General features: G+C 44.7%; 1 protein-coding gene across 1 annotated transcript in view; it reads left to right on the forward strand.

Annotated features, from left to right (window-relative positions):
- Positions 1-8,227, forward strand: part of Arfip (ADP ribosylation factor interacting protein arfaptin) — a 29,529-nt gene extending 21,302 nt beyond the window's left edge. Inside the window, 3 exon segments of the mRNA XM_069303400.1 lie at positions 2,836-3,010; positions 6,842-6,922; positions 6,924-8,227. Of these exon segments, the coding sequence (XP_069159501.1) occupies positions 2,836-3,010; positions 6,842-6,922; positions 6,924-6,995 (328 nt within the window). The 3' untranslated portion in view covers positions 6,996-8,227.
- Positions 8,228-15,816: the final 7,589 nt, after the last annotated feature.

Raw genomic sequence — 15,816 nt, forward strand, 5'->3', positions numbered from 1 at the left:
GGAAGGGCAGAGTGGTCCCACAAGCACTCGGGTGGAAGGGCAGAGTGGTCCCCACAAGCACTCGGGTGGAAGGGCAGAGTGGTCCCAGAAGCACTCGGTGGAAGGGCAGAGTGGTCCCACAAGCACTTGGGTGGAAGAGCAGAGTGGTCTATTATAGTGTGGTGGGTTGGTGGTGTTGTCGTCGTTGATCCTTCTTTTTGGACAACCCAACCCACAACTTGGTAGAGTGCTTATACTTTACCAGGAGATCACACTGGGCACTTCTGGCTCTTGGAGAGGGGGCTCAACGTCACACATTTAGGGGATGCGGCTCCAAAACTTGGCCTCGTTGTCATGTGCACACACCCACTCAAGCCGCTGTGACTCCCCACTCTCTCCTTGTGTGATATGATCTCCTCAATCCCCTTTGACTTATTAGTTTTCTGTTCTGCCCTGTCCACAGCAGTGGTTCTTGGTTCTTTCTCTCTCTCTCTCTCTCTCTCTCTCTCTCCCCTTCTTTACTACTTCCTGGGAAGCCTCACTAGGACACAATCAAACACCAGTAAATTGGAATACATTTACTGGACAGAGCACATACACAATACATACACACATATAATAATAATGAATCCTACACTCTATACTATTTCAGTCAGGTTGCACTCCAACACCATCAGGGCTCTATCATCAGCTTATCAAGTGGTATTCTATCTCCTGATTCACCACCTAATATTACCAACCTCCTCAAGTAGGTCAAGTCCTATAATACAATGTTGCACTATCAGCAAGAGAATATATATATCTATAAACATGTACAAGGAAAATCAGCATATGAATGCAATAACACATATATCAGTATAAATGTTCCTTGATACACAACAATGATCAATCGATCACTCCATCAGTCCTAGAACACATACATCTGTAGGTAATCCAGCCTACGATTGTAACTCTAAACTTCAGTATAAAACACTCCTTGACATAAGAATGCAAACAATCACCCACCTCTCACTGCATCTTGCATGCTAATGACAACCAAACACTCGATTACCTCCATACACGTAATCATTTAGAACTTCCCTTCCACATCTGGAAGTTCACTAGCCCGATATCTTCAGGTTCTTCCGGGTTTAACTACCAGGATCCTCTGCAGCACTTCTTGGCTGCTACCATGAAGTTTCCTTGGACAACTATGGTGCTTCAATACTTCTACTAGGGTCCTCCACAGCTCTCCTGGCTGCTACACCATGAAGTTTCCTCGAACAACTGTGGTGCTTCACCACCTCTACAGAAGCACGTGACACTCCTCTTCACTGCTTCTCCTCACAGCTCGAGGTCCTCTGCTCCACTACCTTGGAGTCTCGTCAACTACTCCCTCTGTGGTGGCTTTGAAGTTCTCAGCAACTTCTTCCCAAAGACAAACCTGCAACCCTTTGACACTCCAATAAAAATGTTTCCCCTTAAACTCATAAACAAAAATAACCACACAATATGTTTGCCTCCAACATCTATCTGCTCTCTACATACAGTGAGAGTGGACTCCCCCATTTTGGGCAATAAAAATGTTTCCCCTTAAACTCTTAAACAAAAATAACCACACAATATGTTTGCCTCCAACATCTATCTGCTCTCTACATACAGTGAGAGTGGACTCCCCCATTTTGGGCTGGTCCATGCTCCACCTTGCCCGGCGGGCCTCACTCACTCTGGGAGGGTCCTCAGCCGCCAGGAACTTTCAGTCACCTGCCAGCGCTCAGAGGGGACGGACGTCGCTCCGTGTTCCTCCCTCTCCACTCTTATTTTAGGCCTTCTGCCTTATCAAAACATGTCTAACTTATCAATAAACATTGCTACTGTCGCTGGCACACGACCAACTACAAGCAATCACTATGAACTGGCTTAAATTGTGCTTACCACAGATTGTCTGGTCGAGGGCGCTCCTCCCTCTGACAGAGCCTGGTCAGGGCACTCCAACGGCCTACGATAATGTCTCTGGGCGGCTTAATAAACACTCCTCGCCGTCCAGGACTTGAGACCACAACGTTCCCAGCTCAGTTCCACAGCTGGCACGTCTGCACACTTCTCTTCTCTTGGAGATATATCACTAGGGGTTCCTTTCTGACGGGAGCTCGAACGGAGCGCGGCTTCCCCCTGCGATGTTTGGCGCTCGAGTGAGGTCAAAGCCCTCCAGAAGCGAGCCTCACGCCTCCAGCAAATTATCCACATCTCCTAACCAGTCATTTATCTGTTTTCTTATTCACTGCCCATGATCTTAAACTCTGCGTAAAATTTACCCAATTATTTTTTACATAGGAATCTTCATGTCTGTATTTCCGACCTCCTAGTCAGGTCAGGCTTGATAGAATAATTCTCAAAGGAGAGACTCGTTTTTTCGGCTACCTGGGATCATAACAGGTCCCACAAGCACTTGGGTGGAAGGGCAGAGTTACTCAAGCACTTGGGTGGAAGGGCAGAGTGGTCCTACACCTTACACCCCAACTTCAGAAACAATGTAATCAAGTTAATGCCGTATTCACAATGGTTTGAAACTATGGTATAGTACTGTACTTGCAGTACTCTAAGATAAATTGTTAAAATCAAACTGGGATCGAGGATATACAGGTTCTCGTGCTACCAACTCTGTCTTGATAAAGTTTAGGATGTATTTTGATTTTGCTGTGGGTAGATAGGTGACAAGTAATAGTAGCAGAGTTTTTATTGTTGAGATAAGCACCAGGAACACAAGATAGGAGGCAGTAATAATGGGTATATCGCTGTCAGTTGTGTGTAGTGTGTGTGTGTGTGTGTTAGGTAAAATGGTGGGCATATTTTATATTTGTATCTTTCTTTACTCAGGATTGAATATGATGCTTACCGGAGTGACTTGGAGATGCTTTCACAACAGCCACGTTCAGAAATTAGCTCCATCAAGTTGGAAGAAGCCCAGAGAAACTTCAATGGACACAAGGCTCACTATGATAGACTCAGAGCAGATGTAGCCATTAAACTTAAATTCTTGGATGAAAATAAGGTGTGTTTTGTGTAGTACTGTAATGGGGAATAACTAGTTCTCTGTGAGTGTTTAGAGAGTAAGAAATTGTGGTTTCTTTTTAATATCTTTAATCTTTTTTCCTATATTGCTTCCCTATCTTTCTCATGCTGATGCTGCCTTACCACTTGAAAGCTGGAATTATGGTAATAATGAGGGTTAATAATGTGCACTGTACTAATAATTTTAGATGAGATAATGGCCTAGTTAGAAGTTTGTGCAATGAACATGTTAACCATACTTTTCTGTGCTTGCAGTTTATAACTCTCATTCATTTAGGGTAAGTTGTTTAGTCATGTTGTCCTACCTGTCGCTTCTTTTAGTAGGAAACATCCAAGCAAGGATGCTCTGCAGCAGGCTCCAGGAATATCAAACTGCCTAGGTATTGGGAATGGTTGAGGGCTGTAAGTGGTGTCCCAGGTTACATAAAGGCATACGGGAGTTAAAAAGAAATAAGGTACAAGAAGTGATTTGTGAGTGAAAATTCTGTGTTGGAAAAGTTTATATTCCGAAACAAAAAGAGTTGTCAATAACAAAGATGGCCGCTACCACCGGACTGTAAACATACCAATAGATGAATGTTTCGAAGAATTCTCACCAAGATACAATGAAAGGAGGTTTTCTTGGCAGGTTTATTGAGGACATGCTAAAGTATTGATATGCAGATTATTGAGGACATGCTAAAGTATTGATATGCAGATTATTGAGGACATGCTAAAGTATTGATATGCAGATTATTGAGGACATGCTAAAGTATTGATATGCAGATTATTGAGGACATGCTAAAGTATTGATATGCAGATTATTGAGGACATGCTAAAAAAGTATAAAGAAAAAGTAATTGAATTAGAAGAAAATGGAGCTCTCAGGAGTTAGTTTCACCCATTAAAGGAAATGTTCTTCAGCAAGGTAAGAAAATTACCGCTTTAAAGGACAAGATAAAGATTCAGGAGGAACAAATCAAGGAACTAGTAGAAGAAAAATGAGGTATGGAAAGTGAAGAATGGTGAATTTTACAAAATTAACAAGAAAATATTTATATGGTGGACAAATCCAAGGAACCCAGAGGGCTAACATAGTTTAGGCAAAGATATGCAAAGAGAAACTTCATTGACAACTCGCATAGAGGAGGTTAATAAAGAACTAGAAAGTACAAAGAGGGAATTAGGGAGACGTATGCGCAAGTTGTAAAAGAGAGAAAGACGATCAAGGAAGTGTGTTGAAAGTCAAAACCAGAAATGACCAACAGGAAGCCGAAATTAGTACAAAACGCTGCAGATATTGTGGAAGTAAGTCCATAATAATTTTTGGGTGTTTAGAAAAGGAAATTATCATCTAGGGTGGACAGCAGTAGTAGAGTTGAAAATCATTGAGAAAACAGTAGGTTTAGAGGAAGGCCTCAATTCAAATGAAAATGTCAGTGATTTTAGGAGGATAGGAAAATATGAGAAAGACAAAAGTCGTTAAGGTTGACATTTAATGGAGTGAAACAAATGACGGAAGTGATTAGAAATATCAGGTAATTGCAGTGTGATGAGGATGACAAACTTTGGTCAGTAAGACAAGACCTCTCAAAGGAAGACAGAGAAAAGGTGAATACAAACCTCGATGAAGTGAAACGTCTAAATGGGAATAGAAATGAAGAAAAAAATAAATTTTTCTTCCTACAAAGTGTTAGGGACTGGAAAGCTAGTGAAATGGTACATGAAAACAAAGCAATAAAATCATTATAGGAAGGGGGAGTAAAGGACAAAGGAAAAGGGAACATGTTCCTGAAAATTGTATATACCAAAGTAAGGTTTCATCCCCAACTCTTGGTGGTCAGATGACCTGCCACTTCCCTGGCCCACCACATTTTCCTCTTCACTTTTTATCTTGCTCTGATGATGGCAAATTGAGCCAAAAATGGGTTCAGCATTCTCTAATTCTTTACATGTGGTTATTTCGCATATCAACATGGATGGAGTAAGATAAAAAATATTGGAGCTAAAAGATATAATTCAGCTTAAGGTCCCAGATATTGTTGCACCGACAGCAGCGAAACTTGAAGAAAATATTTTATATGAGGTTGTATTTTAAGGGGCTACTTAGTTTGGAGACATGACAGGAAAACTAGGAAGGGGAAAGGAGTGGCTGTGCTGGTGAAAGAACACCTGAAGGTAAGAGAGTTAATAATCAAAAACTCTCGAAGATGACATAATGGCATTGCAGGTTTGGAATTAGGATGCTAAACTGATAATCATAAAGGCCTACAGCCCACCAGCAAGCAATATATGGGCAAAGGAGGAACTATATGACAAATGAGGCAGCCTCATTATGGTTATGAGAGAAATTATAGTAAAAGCAGTTAAGATAAATCACGATTGTTGGTACTGAGGAACTTCAACTTGAAAGCAATACACTGGAAGGCCTACGAAGCAAGAGTGAAGGACATTTAGACATGCAGATTTGTAGATTTCATTCTAGAGACATTCATGTATCATCACATCAAGCAGGCCACAAGAATGAGGGAAGGGGATGTTCCGTTAATACAGGATTTAATATTCACCAGGAAGAAGAGGAAATATTTGACATCCAGTACCTTCCTCCCTCAGGAAAGAGTGATCATGTTCTGTTGGAAATTAAATTTGCTTTGCGATATAATCTAGAAAAGAATGGGGACATTGAGATAGTTGATAAACTAGATTTCAAGAGAGGACACTGGGGAACTTAGAAAATTCTTTAATGAGTTTAATTGGACAAACTTGTTTAGGCAAGGAAGTAAATGAGATTTATGGCAAATTTTGCAAAATATATACGATGAAGGCACAAACATTCATACCAAAACAGAAATGAAAGACCAGAAAACAGGATTGGTTCAACAGAAATTGTGAGAGGGCCAGAGAGGAAAAGACAAGAAAATGGGTTTCAGTATCAGAAGAGGCCTAACCCACAAACATACCAGCACGAGAAGCAAGAAACAAATACACAGCAGTGAGGAAAGAGCCAGAAAGGAACTTTGAGAAAGGTATAGCAGACAAATGTAAAACAGTTCCAGGTCTTTTCTATAAATTCATTAAAAGCAAGCAGCATGTAAATGATAAAATCCAGTGATTGAGAATGGGGAAAAGGACTACTGAGAATGAAAAAGAAATATGTGAAACACTAAATGAACAGTTCCAAAAAATGTGTTTGTACAAAATGAGGATTTCAGAGAGCCAGACCAAATACCAATTCCAGAGCACACCATAGAATACATAGAGGTATCAAGATAAAGTGGAAAAAATTACTCATGAGGCTAGGAAGAAATAAAGTGGTTGGACCTGATGGAGTTTCACCATGCAAATTTGTAAGGCAGAAACTGAGGTAATAATTATTATAGTATACTTTGGAGGTATGCTAGCAGGCTGTGAGCAAATATTTATATTTTTGGCTTCGGATGCATTTAAGAACTTAATTTTCTATCCCATGAAACTGTGTGCAAAGAATCAATATTCTTGGATGGTTTGCACTAGGCATGAACGTCTTAATTTTGTTGTCATTTGTTGAGAGTGGCTCTGCTAAGATTTTCTGACAGGCAAATATTCTGTTGGTGACAATTTAGATTATACAGATGGTTACAATGTTGCTAGGAAAAGATGCAGGTGTAACAGTGTAGTTAGACCAAGATGTAGGTGGTAATAGAATAGTTACACAAAGATACAGATGGTAACAATCTAGTTAGACCAAGATGCAGGTGGTAAGTGTAGTTAGACAGCAACAAATTAAAATAAAATTAAAATGCTGTACTGTGTTTTCATTTTCAAAATGTGACATATATTTTATGTTTTCCAGGTGAAAGTAATGCACAAGCAGTTATTGCTATTCCACAATGCTGTATCTGCATATTTTAGTGGCAACCAGACGGCTCTGGAAAGCCACCCTTAAACAGTTCAACATCAAACTCCGCAGCCCCAACACCGCACCTCCGTCGTGGCTGGAGCAGTGAGTTATTCCTGCCATGTCTTACTGCTTATATGCTCACCGCATTCTTGAGGGCTTTCCTTGGCATTCTTTACAAATTTTGCACCGTTTGCTTTGCATTCTAGTCATGACTTTCTTTTGTGTGAAGTGCGGAAATAACTGTGGGAATTCCTTAGGTGCGCTGTTTTCTTTTGAAACTTGATATGCTCATTTTGGCACGTGTCCTGTATACTGTATTATATATTGAAATAAAATATAGTATTTCTTTGTTATATTTGCAAGGATGCTCACTGAAGTATAATTTATTATTAATTTGTACCAAATACTTAAAGCTTGAATAAGCAAAATATATCCTTCCATTGACTGAGGTTGAGCCATTGGAAGCTAGTAATGGATTTTTCTAGTGTAATAATTCAAATTTGTCTGTTTACTTACTATGACTTATGGTTTAATTGAATTTCTTCAGGTGAAAGTCTGAACCATTGCTCGCGAGGTGCCAGTAGGCACGAAAGTGCCGGCTGCTTGTCCTCATATTTAAGGGAATTATTTGAGATTGAGTGCACTGCCAAAATATGCTTTTTTGTTGTTTTTGAAAGACTGTGACACAACAATATAAAACATTATGTGCATGATAAGTTGGCGGCTAAGGAGTTTCCTCTTTGTTTACTTAATGCTGTATGGTTGGTTAATTATACAAAATTCTTTAGTTACTGGATGCCTTTTTTTTTTTTTTGTGGGCAGGTGACGTTTATAAGTATGTATCTGATTTCTAAAACATTTATATCCATTTGAAGGTAAAAGATCAAATTTGTACATACTACATACTAAGCATACATGTAGTTGCATTTTGAAATATATCGTAAGTATTTACTGAAGTGTATGTAGATGACATTTGTACCATCTGGGTAGAAGGATGACCTCTCTGTAAATGGCTCAGGTGCTTTGGCCGGCTTCTTTACTCAGTGTTTTTGTATTCTTCTAAAGTGTGTAGAGCATCAAATATGGGTCTTTGCACTCTCACTTGTATGTATGTACAGTTCAACATGTTCCTTATTTAGGTGAGTGGAGCAGCTTGCATATTGAGCAAATGGTTACGATGCACAGTGCCGAAGCACCCCACCAGCTCCTGGCCAGATGTTCACCTTGGGTGTTGCAGTCTTTTAACACTCGTCTATTATTTTAAACCAAGAATATGACAAATTGTTGTTGTTTGTCCCCCACTTTGTGAAGTAGCAATAAAATTTTCCACGGTGTTCACCTGTGTCTCTTGTTACCATCTTTTAACATTATCCTCTTGAGCGCCTGCTTATGTAATGTTTCGTCAACACACTGTTCAGGGAGGAGTTTTGTGAAAATTGCTGTTTGTTATATTTTAGCACAGTGTTATATAGACCTGCAGTGTCTTGCATGGTACCTTGATATTGTAATTGTATTCTTTATATGCACCTTCTGGTAATCTATGGGGGTATATATCTTGGTATCATAAGTGAAATGTTGTAACTTAAGGGGGAAAGGGGTAGCTTGTGTGCTCATTACCTGTCTATTATTTCCAGCAAGGTTATTAAAAGTAGTTTTATTTCATATTGAGTTTGATGAAATAATTCACATTATAACATGGAAACACAAGAGGTTTGTACATTGCACTATGTAAGATATTATTATTTTTGCCCCATGGGTAGTTATTTTCTAATTGTTTATGCCTCGAAAGTTTAGACAATGGCTATTATTTCCCTCAAAGTTGACTTTGACTTCACCTTAGATGTCTTGAAGGTTACTTGAAGGCTGCCGACTCGTTATCTAGAGCTGTGACAATGTGTCAAATGTCGATGCATTACAAATATAGGTAGAGCTGCAAGATGGGGCATGAGGAGTGTGTCCTTATATTACTATAGTTCCAGAGACTGATAAACATAATAGAGGAGGCAATATTCCAAAGAGAATACCATGTAGCGAGAAAGAAACAATAAACGGGGGAGTAGGATGAGCCTACTGACACAATAACTTTGAGGAGATAGAGATTCCGGAGGTAACCAACTAGCAGGATTTTGTACTAGGTATGATAACAGTGAGGACCTTGACGATAATGGCAGGTGTTATTTGCAACCCGCCATTAACTTCTAATAGGTCCAAGGGAAGAATATGATAAATGCAACGAAACATACCTCAAGATAATAGCTTATTTCACAGTAGTAAGGAGAGCCAGAGCAAAGAACATAATACTTAGAAGTTTTAACAATGAAAATAGACTGGTCAACAAAGGAGCCTCACAGAATTCTACTGGAATTAATTCCAGATAAGTATAAAGTAATGACAATTGGTAAAGGAGATAGCAAACCTGTACTGTATTTAACTATACTCTAAGGGTAAGGTAATCACAAGAAATAATCCGCGAGCGCTGTGTCATGGGTTCGTATCCTGGCCGGGGAGGATTTACTGGGCACAATTCCTTAACTGTAGCCTCTGTTTAACGCAACAGTAAAATGTGTACTTGGATGAAAAAACGATTCTTCGCGGCGGGGATCGTATTCCAGGGACCGTAGGATTAAGGACTTGCCCGAAACGCTACGCGTACTAGTGGCTGTACAAGAATGTAACAACTCTTGTATATATCTCAAAAAAAAAAAAAAAAAATAAAAAAAATAAGGAAAATCCTGGTAGTAGACATAATCCCATCATTAACACCCATACGTTCATGTGACCAGGATAACATCAGCAACATACAGGAAATTACCAAACATAAAAAACATCATTCAAGAATGTAAACAAGTTTTTAAATCGATACACATTTCTATGCAAGACCAATACTAGACTCAGAAGTTCCAGCATTGAACCCACACCTTGTGAAGCATAAACAGAAACAGGAGAAAGTTCAGAGGTTTGTAACTAGATTATTACCAGAATTGAGAGGCCTCAGTTGCATGCATGCATACATACATACATACATATACACAGTGGGGGCCTCGATTTATGATGCTAATCCATTCCCAGAGACATTTTGCAAGTCAAAATATCATAAGTCGAAACGATTTTTCATATATGAAATAAAGAGAATTGAATTAATCCGTTCCCCACCACCAAAAATTTAACTTAAAAATACATTTTATAATGAATACATTTTTTTTCTCTTAACTACAATACAGTACATATGTTTATCTTACTTTATGGAGGACTCTTGATGGCATATGGATGATGATGATGACAGGGGGAGGAGAAGTGTTACTGTTTGGAAGGGGAAGTCCCCTTCCATTATCACATCAGGCAGTGATGACTCCTCTGTAGTTCACTCTCTCCTACGTTTTGCCTGCATACCACTAGGACCTGGTTGTGGTTCACTGCTTGTTTGTCTCACTAAAAATTCTCTTTCCCTTCGTTTTAAACATTTATCTGTAGTGATGCATCAGTGGCATTGAAAAGGTTAGGCAACGGCCTACTGCAGCTTGATTTGGGCGAGTAGTAGTTCAGCAAAAGTTTGCAGTTCTTCCCATGCTGCACACATTTTCTAATTTTTGAGGAAGGAAACATTCTGTATTGCCTCTTCCTCCACTGAAGAAATTTCCTCAGCTGCCTCTTGTTGCTGCTCCTTTTGAAGGGCTTGGAGTTTCTTCGGTGGTCAGTTCTTCGCCGTGTTCCTCCTCCAACTCCTCAATATCAGCACCATCCAACTCCAAGCCCAATTGCTGGCTCAGAAAAACAATTTCCTCAACTAGAGGCACTTCAGTTTCAGGCTCAAACCCCTCAAAGTCTCATTCTGAAACACATTCAGGCCACAATTTTCTCCAGCCAGAGATCATGGTTCTTACAGTCACTTCTTGCCAGGCTTTGTCTACGAGTTTTAAAGCGCTACAAATGTTAAAATGTTTTTTTCCCAGAACTCTTTGAGGGCGAGTTGTGGCATCCGTCACTTCGCCACATTTCCGAAAAAAGTGCCTCTTCGTAAAGTTTCTTAAAATTGGCAATGATTTTCTGGTTCATAGGCTGAAGTAGAGGAGTGGTGTTAGGAAGGAAACTTTACTGTAACAAAACTAAATTCCTCCATCAATGAATCCTCCAAGCCTGGAGGATGGGCAAGAGCATTATTGAGGAGAAGCAGGGCCTTGAGTGGCAAACTGTTCTCCTGCAGATATTTTTCTGGGGGATGGGGGAGACCCTACGGCTCCCCGGAGCTTATCCAGGCTGATATGCTAATGTCGGACTTTGGCATCAGTCATGTGTATGGAGTTCTGTGGCCTACCGGGGACCACGAGCCAGAACCTGGCCTCCTCAGAGAGGCATGGGAAGCAATGGCCTATAGAAACCCCTGTGTGGTTGGAAGCATTCTATGTCTGCCATTGACTGGGTCAGGCACGCAGAAAGGTGTATGTCCCAAAACAAACTGCTATTCTGTTGAAAATTGCTATCAAGAGCCAAACAAATGGATAGAAATACCCAAAAAAAAACAAGCAAACGAGCATGACGTCACACGTCGCTGCACCGCTGTCTGCGCCGCTACCCCTCTCCCTGGGAAGGGGAAGGGGAAGGGGTAGCCCCAGACCCCTGTGCTAGCCATCCACAGTTCTGAGTGGCTGGACATCAAAACACACGAAAAACTGCCGACTGGGGGAAGGGATGCTGGGGAGCCTCCAGGCCTCGCTCAGAAAATGGCGTTTCATTACATTCAACACTGGTTTTCTGGGAGGAGCCCCTTAAGCTCCCTGGAGTTAATTACCCACAGAAAGCAAAGTAGAGGGACTTACCCGGGAGGCGGTCGCTGCTCACTCCTCAACCTGAAGTCAAGACATCTGGCTGCAACTGCCGACCCAAAGCGACACAGGCCCGTCTAGGCCCAGGAACATTCATGAGGTAGCGTGCAGCCAAGACCTTGTTCGACTGCCAAAAACCCCGTGCCCGAATATCAGCCCAGACATGTTGCCAAAGATGGCAGCAAGAACAGCGAACGTACGAACGTTATGGGCAAGAAGTTGGATACACCACACATGAACTGCCAGGAGAGCCAAACCCAGAGAACTCAGCAGATGAGTCACCCAAAGCGACCAGCGCCAAAGAGCCAAAGACCGCATCGAACCCCCTCAGTTCAAGCAATGAACCATCGAGGAGCAGTCCGATTGGAGCTAGATCGTCGAATTGCGGGCGACCTGAACCCTCCGAAGAGCAAACCACACCACCGCGAACTCCCGCACCGTACTGTGGGACCGACAGACCCCATCGTCCCTGGCCGGCCTGGTGAGCACTGGTCACAAAGCCCCAGTCAAGAGATGACGCGTCTGTGAACACATTGAGCGAGGGCTCGGGCAAGCGCCAAGGCACTGAACCCCGAAAAAACCCGAAGAGAAAGCCGGCAACAGCAGCTGACGCAAGGCACACCGGGGGCCAAAACCCAGCGATCGAGAGAGAGAGAGAGAGAGAGAGAGAGAGAGAGAGAGGGAGAGAGAGAGGTGGAGAGAGAGAGAGAGAGAGAGAGAGAGAGAGAGGTGGAGAGAGAGAGAGAGAGAGGTGGAGAGAGAGAGAGAGAGAGGTGGAGAGAGAGAGAGAGGTGGAGAGGACGTCTTCGAAGGAACCAGAACAGCCGACGAAGCGAAACCCAACCCTGTGGGTAGACCATCATCGCAAAGTTCAGGCTCCCGCACAGACTCTCGAGCAACCGCTGGATGACCCAGGAGCCCCCCAGAAACAGGCGCATGCGGGATCACAGCTGCAGGAGAGATTCCGGAGGATCTGACAAGGAAGCGGTCCGAAAGTCCCACCCAAGACCAAGCCAGGTCCGAACATGAGAGGAACCAGATGGGACTTCCTCCAGTTCACCAAGAACCAGAACCCGGCAAGCTGGGAAAGAACCAAATCCCTGGCTAGCAGATAAGAGGACCAGCTGGGAGCCCAAAACCAGCCAGTTGTCGAGGTAGACCAACACCCGAATACCTAAAAAGACCCAATGGGCCACAACGACCCGGGTAAGGCATGTGAACACATGAGGTGTCAGGTTCAACCCGAATGGGAGACAATGAAAGCGGTAACCTTGACGCCCCACAACAAAACCAAGCAAGTCCCTGAATCCCGGAAGAATTGGAACGTGCCAATAAGTGTCCCGGAGGTCCAGGGACACAATCCAAGAGCCCGGCGCCATCAAGAGCCGAACCTGGGACAGCATAGTCATCCGAAAGGAGGGGCAATGAACTCAGAGATTCAGACGGGACAAGTCCAGAATGAACCTCAGGTCCGCAAAGTCCCGTTTCAGTACTGGGAACAGACGGGAATCCCATCTGATAGACGTCGTCGTTCGACCACGCCCAAGCACACCCATTCCAAGACGACTCGACAGAGCGCAGGAGAAGAGGCCTGCCCCGCCAGCCACAAACCCTCCGAAGGAGGAGGGGCCACCCAACGCCACCTCAGGCGAAGAAAATGACCCGAAACACCCACAAATCGTGGGACCAGGTGTGAACGAACAGTGCAAGCCTCCCTCCATTGCCCCATCAATGGGGCAAACCGCGAAAGGGCCAACACCCCTTATGAGACCCCGACCCTCGCGCAGAGCGAACACCGCGCCGACCAGACGAAGGTGGGTCCGAAGGCAGGGACGGACCCGAACCTGGCACCAGTGGCCTACCTCAATGAGAGGACCCCCGAACCTGGCACGACCCATCCGGGAAGGCCTTCCTGGGGACCCACGGAGAACCAACAGGTCAGACTTAGGACGACAATTAGCTGAAGCAGCCTGCAAATATTGTGCCATGGCAGAATCTGCAAAAAGGAGAGGACATCCTAAGAGCCAGGGCCCAGGCCGATTCCAGAGAGGAGGCAAGCACCGCCTGCCAACACACGAGTCGGGAAGCATATAACAGCGAAACCTCACCCCACAGGATCGGCGCAAAGAGCTTCAACAAGGCAGCTAATGAGTGAGCCACCGAGCCCAAGGCACAGGACTCGGGAACAGCCCCAAGCGTCCCCACGTCGTCCCCAAGCCAGTCCAAAGACAGCTCCAGGAGGAAAAAAATGTAAGGCCGAAGCCAAGAGGCAACAGGCGCGCAAGTCCTCAGCAACCTGCGCAGCCAAAAGGGAGGGAACCTGCACATGGAGTTGCACGACGCCAACATCCCAAGAAAGGGCAGGGGCAAACAGGCACTCATTGATGTACTCAAGGTACCCCAGGAACACCCGAATCACCGTCGAAGCCTCGCGCCACTCAAGTGTGCGGGAATGACAGTAGGAATGCCAAGCCTCCAAAGCAAACACAGGACAGTCCGCCAGCCAGGATGACTCCGGAACCTCATAACGGGCCAAGAAAGGGAACGATGTCCCAAACCTGAAAGAAGACGGATCCATAACCGAGGCATAATCCGGGTCGCACAGGAGGTAAGCCACAAGGTCCACCCACACCGCAGACGGTTGGATGCAGGAAGCCGAAAACCTCTGGAAAGACGGAACCGACGCACCCGGAGGGACACAGAACAGAACCCAGGGAGGGGCAGGCACCAAATCCAATTCGTATGCAGAGGGAGGAAAAGAGAACCCCACTCCTTGTAACAGTAAGCCCCGCTCAGAGGGCAGAAAAAACCCAGGCGGGGTCCAACGGGGCCCAAGGCCCCCAAGTCTGCCCCTTTCCCTTCCCCAGGATCCTCCACTGCAGGACCCAGGGCCGAGTCATCCCCCAAAGCACCGGCCTCAAAAGAAAAGGCCGGCACAGCTGTGTAAGCCGGATGAAAGGAGGCCCACTGGTCAGACCCGGAGGCTTCAGCTTGGAAATCGGACTCGAATGCCTCTGTCGCCACCGGAAAGGGCATCCCAAAGACTGCCCAAGTCTCAAGACCATCTAAACCCTGCTACAACTCTGAAACCCTCAGATGTTTTGGGGCTGGAAGTAGGGGAAAGGGGGTGGACCATAACGAACCGCAGCAGGGGAAGGACAAGGGAGTGCGGACTGAACCAAGGCCGAAGCGACCATCACCCCCAAGTTCGGTCCCTATAAGCAAAACAGGGCAGCCTCGGGGCATCCGGGTGAGTAACCAACCTAGCGTGTTACAACAACCTAAAGCGCACATGCAACGCTTGCGTCGCCTGTACCTGCAGAAGATTATCATTGGCCTGGGTAAACTGAATCACCAGCAAGCAACAAAACTCGCAGGACTCCAGGTCGAAAGTGTCACCAACCCAACAGGCAGCGTGACGGAGGCAAAAACAGTGAGAGGCACCCAGAGAAAAGGGGACCGAGCAACCCTCGAACTCGCACGAAGCGAGGGGGGACTCACGGGGTCACAACCATCGGACCCGCATACCCCCTGGGGTTTCCTAGGGTCCTGAGATGGAACTCACGCTCAGGGAATCCCAGGTAGGGTACTACTAATCGGCGCCCAAAACTACTGAGCAACTCTCTAAAGCTGAACTTCAGGGATGTGTACATTCACGGGGACCTAGCAGGGGGTACCACCAGAAAAGAACCGTACTCAGGTCAGGCACAAAGGGGCAATATCCAAGGCAGGCCCCCCTTCTCCCCCCCCCCCCCCCCCACAAGGCAAAAAGAAAAAGAAAAAGAAAACCTCGCAAGAGGACAATGTACCCAAAAGGAACAGAGCCGGCTGCTATGAATGGTGAAAGCAAGCTGCGCAGCACCCTGTGCACCTTACCAGTGCAAACTGCCTCTTATCCTAAGGTAAACAAGGGAGACAAAACCCCCAAGCACCTAAAGGGCGGCTGAAAAACCGAGCAGTATGTTGGCCTAGCAGAGGCAGGACCCAAGGAACTTGTGGAAGGTGGCCCCAAGTCCCAAGGGCAGTATTGACTGGGCACCTAGGGATGATAACCCTAGGTGCATGCAGCCCGAGTACTGTAGAATAACTCTTGGCTTGCGCAACCCC

This window comes from Procambarus clarkii, chromosome 50, assembly GCF_040958095.1.
Source record: "Procambarus clarkii isolate CNS0578487 chromosome 50, FALCON_Pclarkii_2.0, whole genome shotgun sequence".
Taxonomy (NCBI): domain Eukaryota; kingdom Metazoa; phylum Arthropoda; class Malacostraca; order Decapoda; family Cambaridae; genus Procambarus; species Procambarus clarkii.